The sequence below is a fragment of the Misgurnus anguillicaudatus genome, chromosome 18 (genome assembly GCF_027580225.2).
Source record: "Misgurnus anguillicaudatus chromosome 18, ASM2758022v2, whole genome shotgun sequence".
NCBI lineage: Eukaryota > Metazoa > Chordata > Actinopteri > Cypriniformes > Cobitidae > Misgurnus > Misgurnus anguillicaudatus.
In genome coordinates, this window is record NC_073354.2 from 19,330,396 (window position 1) to 19,336,403 (window position 6,008).

Genomic DNA, 6,008 nt, shown 5'->3' on the forward strand with positions numbered 1-6,008 from the left:
TAAACCTGCACTAAAATTCACAGTCATTCAAACACTTCTGTTTCTCTCATTATGAGCTAAATTTGTTTTATGAATGAATGCTGGTTTTATATTCCAAGCCATAAAAGTTTTATATGCTGTCTGTGTCTCTTAAGCAATAAATGTTTATTTCTTTTAAATAGTTCAAATTTTGTTTTTTGAAGAGCTGGCTTTCAAGGTCAACGTGGTATTTATTGTCCCCCTTGGGAGAAATATGTCTCGGATAAGAGAACTGCTGCAACATCCACACACAACACAGTAACATACAACATTTATGGAAGGCAATACAAATGTATTTCAGTCAGGACCACTTAAGAATACCAAAATTATATAATATATTTATATATTATAACAAATATCTGAATTTGGCCAAAGGCTGAGGAATCAAGGGGTTCGGTTGTCATACTGCACCTTTAAGATGCATCCTTTGCATGTATCCCCCAGCCTCTCATAACCAACATTTTAGTATGCTACACGTGAAAATAATTAAAAGGGGTGCAATGGTTGTGAAACTGAGATATTGGAGGTGAAGGGGAGGTGGTGGGTAAAATTGTCTGTGCGACAGAGTAGCTACAGAGCGTCTGATTGACTGCTTAAATACTGTTGATTAAAGCAGGTGAGAGTGATTAAGCAGCTGAGCGTCAGCTGGAGTAGTTAGCGATCAGTGATCTGCCTGAACTACGCTTGAATTCCATCCGGGGCCTATACCATGAAGGTAGCTGAACAAACTCGGGGTTACAGGATTGGTTTTGAGTTGACAAAACCAAACCGATGCAATCAGGCTTTATTGGTCCCATGATGCGGCTCATCAACTTTCTCTGTCAACTCAGGCTTTGATCTTTAGGCTATGATTACTCCACGCACGCGTGCACATAAAAGAGTGACGTCTGCACCGAACAACCAATTACGTGAAATATGGATAGAGCGAGAGCCGTGTACTTTTCTGCGGAGGAGCAAGAGGTTATTCTTCAGAAATACGAAGAATACAAAACTGTATTTCAAGCACGCAGTAACACTGTATCTGCTGCCAAAGCAAGAGAAGAATGTTGGAGGAAGATTGCAGATTGTGTTAATGCGTAAGTTAAACAAATACCTTGTAAAGGCCATTAATGTGAAGTTATATATACGTATAATAATAGAAACAAATGTATTAAACATTAACGTGTGCGTGTGTATGGTTTTTTATATTAATTGAATTTTTTTAGATGCAACCCCAACTCCATACGTTCTTGGCAGCAGATCAAAACTAAATATAAAAATATAATTCAAAGTGGTAAGTAGCCTTTTTACCAGAAACTTTATTACTTTTGTTAACATTTTATCACAAATACTTGTTTGCAGCCAACAGAAAAAAGTGTGAAATAAGGAAAACTGGGGGAGGGCCACCCCCTCCAGAATACACTGTGGCAGAGGAGTTGGCTTTGAGTAACAATAAGGGGCGGCCGATTATGGATGGGATTGCAGGTGCTGTGCAATCTGACCCTGGTGCTGGCTCCTCGAAGCAAGTAACACTGGGTATGTGTGTGCAATGCATTACTACTTTTTAAAGTATTAAATATGGCTGACATATGTTCTGCAGTACAGGGAAATGCAGTGTCCCTGATGAGGCCAGCTCTTGTACACACAGTCTCCTGCCCAGAGGTCAGTATGCAGCAGACAGAACACCATGAACTTAACCTGATTTATAATAGTTATGTTTTACATTGGCCTACTACGTTTATTTATTAGGGTGAAGAAAATGAAGACACACTTTCCGTGTGTTCTGACACAGTTGCTGAGGTGAATGCAGTGGGCTTTTTATTGTTGCACACATTTGAATGTCACAAGTGACTGGCCCTTACACATGAACACATCATCTTTTTCTAGGATTTTACACCACCTGCCCCAGAAACTGAAGCCCTTTCTTCCTCAATGGGCTGTAGAAGGAATGTGAACAAGGTAATGCTTTAAACACTTGACAACCTGTATATGCTCCCACTAAGCCAAATAATGAGAGATAACAAAATTGCCTATCACAGTTATGCAGACGACACCCAGATATACTTAGCTCTATCCCCTAATGACTATAGCCCCATTGACTCCCTTTGCAAATGCATTGATGAAGTTAACAGTTGGATGTGCCAAAACTTTCTTCAGTTAAACAAAGAGAAAACTGAAGTCATTGCGTTTGGAAACAAAGATGAAGTTCTCAAGGTGAATGCATACCTTGACGCTAGGGGTCAAACAACTAAAAATCAAGTCAGGAATCTTGGTGTGATTCTGGAGTCTGACCTTAGTTTCAGTAGTCATGTCAAAGCAATAACTAAATCAGCATACTATCATCTCAAAAATATTGCAAGAATTAGATGCTTTGTTTCCAGACAAGACTTAGAGAAACTTGTGCATGCTTTCATCACCAGCAGGGTGGATTATTGTAATGGCCTCCTCACTGGCCTTCCCAAAAAGACCATTAGACAGCTCCAGCTCATTCAGAATGCTGCTGCCAGGATTCTGAGCAGAACCAGAAAATATGAGCATATCACACCAGTCCTCAGGTCTCTACACTGGCTACCAGTTACATTTAGGATTGATTTTAAAGTATTATTAATGGTATATAAATCACTCAGTGGACTAGGACCTCAATACATTGCTAATATGCTCATTGAATACAAACCTATCAGATCACTCAGATCATTAGGATCACATCAGCTGGAAATACCAAGGGTTTACTCAAAGCAAGGAGAGTCAGCTTTTAGCTATTATGCCAGTCGCATCTGGAACCAGCTTCCAGAAGAGATCAGATGTGCTCCAACAGTAGCCACATTCAAATCCAGACTCAAAACACATCTGTTTAGCTATGCATTTACTGAATGAGCACTATGCTGCGTCCGAACTGATTGCACTATATTATATATGCACTATTTTAATTATTTTCTATTTCTCTTGTTTTTATTCATATTTTTAATTGTTTTATACTTTTATTCCTGTTTTATTCTTTTTCACACATTTAAACAGTTTTTATTTAAATCACATTTATTTTTTATTTTAATTGATATTTTAAATTCATGTATCTTTGATTTTTGTTTTCTCATTTCTATGTAAAGCACTTTGAATGACCTTTGTGTATGAAATGTGCTATACAAATAAACTTGCCTTGCCTTGCCTTGCCTTGACATAAATTAGTCTGTCTTATGTTTGTAAAAAGTCATGCCACTTTTTTTTTTTTTAATAACCTCCAGAAGAGTTTCTGACTGTTTGTGATTTGAATTGTTTCAGGTGGAAACCGACTCAGTCAGGGCCCTTTACAAAAGAAGTCTTGAACTGGACTGCAAATTGAAGGAGCTTGACTGTGAACTGAAAACACTCCAAATTAAAAAAATTAAATTGGAGATCAAGCAGCTGGAACAAACAGACCTCAGTATGTGAACTTATTTAACCTAGTAACCTTTCAGTATGAACTCTATGAATATTTATTAATGTAACTTTCTCTTGCTTTTTCTCCCCCCAGCCACATGACATAAAAAATAAAACAGTTTGAGACCTATCTGCAGTGTTAATGTGATTTTTATTAAGTAAAATATTGAGTTGTGATAGCATTTCTGACAGCTGCGCCAGCTGGGTGGTCAACTGTAATTGGGTCAATTTCATCAGGGAGAAGGTGATTTTGTGGTGGTACTCTCTCCTTTCTGATAGTGGCTATATTGTGCAGAATGGCACATGCAGCCACTATCTGTGACGCCCACTCTGGTGATACTCTTAAGCGCCTAAGGCAGCTGAATCGTGCCTTTAGGATGCCAAAGGTCATCTCAATCTTGACCCTGGTTCTACTGAGGGCCACATTGAAGCGGTTTTGTGGCCTTGTCTGAGGGTCAGGATAGGGGGTTAGCAAAAACCTCTGACATGCATATCCTCTGTCTCCTACCAACAGGCCATCAAAAATCCCTGTCATGGAACAGAAAAGGGTAAAATTGTGTTAGTTTGGCTGTCACAATTAAAATGAACATGTTAAAGTGTTTTTGTGCTTTACCAAATTTAACTTGCCTTCCTCAAATCGCTGACACAACACAGACTCACGGAAAATTCGTGAGTCATGCACTGAGCCAGGCCATTTGGCGTCCAAGCTTGTGATCATGCATTCATGATCACAAGTCATCTGCAGATGAAATGTACAGTAAATCATTGTCCTATCTGTTGAAGTCACTTTTACGTTAAAGATCACTGTTAATGCAAAAAACAATTCTTGCATGTATACACCTACCTGAACATTAAGGCTGTGAAAGGACTTTCTGTTCACATAATCTGCCTCATGTTCTCCCAGAGCTGTGGAGATTGCAACATGTGTGCAGTCTATTGCTCCTATGACTCTAGGGAATCCTGATTTAAAATAATTAAAAAAATAAATACAACCAGTCTTAACATTTACCTACTAATACATTTAGGAGCTCTAAGTGAAATCTGATTTTTGAAGGGAAAAAAACAATGTGAAATGTTACATTTGTTCATGTGATGTGACCCTATGAATATCTTACCGGCAATATTATAAAAGCCCTCTTTTATGGACATGGGTGATAAATGTCCAGGGAACACAATGAAACTATTTATGTAACCTTGCAGTGCGAGGACCACCTTGCGAATGGTTCGACAAACTGTGTTTTTTCCAATGTTCTCCGCATCACCGACCGCATACAAATATGTACCAGTTGCAAAAAAACGCAACGCAATACACACCATTTGCGGTACAGTTAGGGCATGGCTTCGACGAGTCACATTTGTAATATGCGGCTCAAGAAGTCCGCAAATATATGTTATTCCTTCCGCGGAAAATCTGTACCTTTCATACAAATAATCATCATGAAAGTCAAGAGGATTTTGTCTGTCCCTAAAAACTCTTTCTCTACGAAGTGCTCTTCTAACAATTTGCGCGCCGATGTCCACAGGATTGGGAAGAAAAGGTGAAGCCATTGTAACAGAGTACAGGCGGTGGAAATTAGTTACGTCACCTATATATTCCTTTGCTCGCAGCTGATTGGTGAAACTGCAGTCTCAGATCTCGAATCCAGAACATAACCTGCCCCGGGGCAGGTTAGCCGTGCAGCGTAAGATACCATGGCGACGAACACCGATTAAAGCCGCGCTACTTTCATGGGACCTAAAACCCAGGGTTGGCGCAAACTAATCTTAAACTTACCTGGCTATCCACTTAAACCGGCTTCATGGTATAGGCCCCCGGTCACTCAAGCTATGTTTTAGTTAAAGCATTTATTTATTTTGTTAGTTTTTCTTATAAATAAAAGAAGAGCTCAGATGCAAAGGCTGCTTAATGCCACCTCTGTCTAAAAAGATATAATGATATAAACCGAATGCTCTTGGCATGCATTATATGTTCATCGAATATCTTTCTTTGCTTTAAATCTGCTTAATCCCCACCTCAGGCAATTCAGAATTTTTTTTGCTTTGTTGGCAGAATCCACTTAATGCCTTTAAGTGCATGATGATAAATTGGATGAACGATGATGGCTCACATTTAAACTTGGGTCCCTTGTGAATACTTGTACCCAAATGCAACCCGGATGTAGGATTAACATGGATCATGGCACCCTCTGTGTGGTTCAGTTTTTACATTCTGACTTTTATCATTTGCAAGCTTCTAGTTGCATCTTTAGTCATTTTTGCAAGTACAGTATTTACTATGTCTTGTCCAAAAAAAGTTAATTTTTTGCAACAAAAAAAAAAACACTTAGAGGGTTTTGCAACGAAAGACAGTATTTTGTGTTTGTAAATATTTACTAGACACGTTCTTGACTTATGTAATATTAAAGGTACCAAAGAATGCATTGAAATAATATGTTAAATTGTTCTCTGATATCTATATAGAAAGTACGTGGCTTTGTTAAGTGCAAAAATTATCCAGAAACGTTTTACATGTCCATTTCATAGACTGTAAAAAAGATGGACGGCGCCAGTTAGCTCTCTTCCATTGGTGAAAAGTGAAGCGGCCAGTGTCCCGAAAC

The 6,008-nt window shown here is 38.7% G+C and overlaps 1 protein-coding gene across 1 annotated transcript; it reads left to right on the top strand.

The window, feature by feature from the left end:
* Positions 1-933: 933 nt before the first annotated feature.
* Positions 934-3,423, top strand: LOC141350289 (uncharacterized). The gene is made up of 7 exons (XM_073855373.1): positions 934-1,094; positions 1,224-1,291; positions 1,360-1,533; positions 1,598-1,659; positions 1,747-1,797; positions 1,885-1,956; positions 3,274-3,423. The coding sequence occupies exons 1-7, from the start codon at positions 934-936 to the stop codon at positions 3,421-3,423; spliced, it is 738 nt and encodes a 245-aa protein (XP_073711474.1).
* Positions 3,424-6,008: the final 2,585 nt, after the last annotated feature.

Excerpts from the sequence above, each read along its gene's own strand:
- LOC141350289 (XM_073855373.1), top strand. The coding sequence starts at position 934 with ATGGATAGAGCGAGAGCCGTGTACTTTTCTGCGGAGGAGCAAGAGGTT. Across the intron at positions 1,534-1,597 it reads CTCGAAGCAAGTAACACTGG|TACAGGGAAATGCAGTGTCC; the intron begins GTATGTGTGTGC and ends TATGTTCTGCAG. Across the intron at positions 1,660-1,746 it reads ACACAGTCTCCTGCCCAGAG|GGTGAAGAAAATGAAGACAC; the intron begins GTCAGTATGCAG and ends TTTATTTATTAG.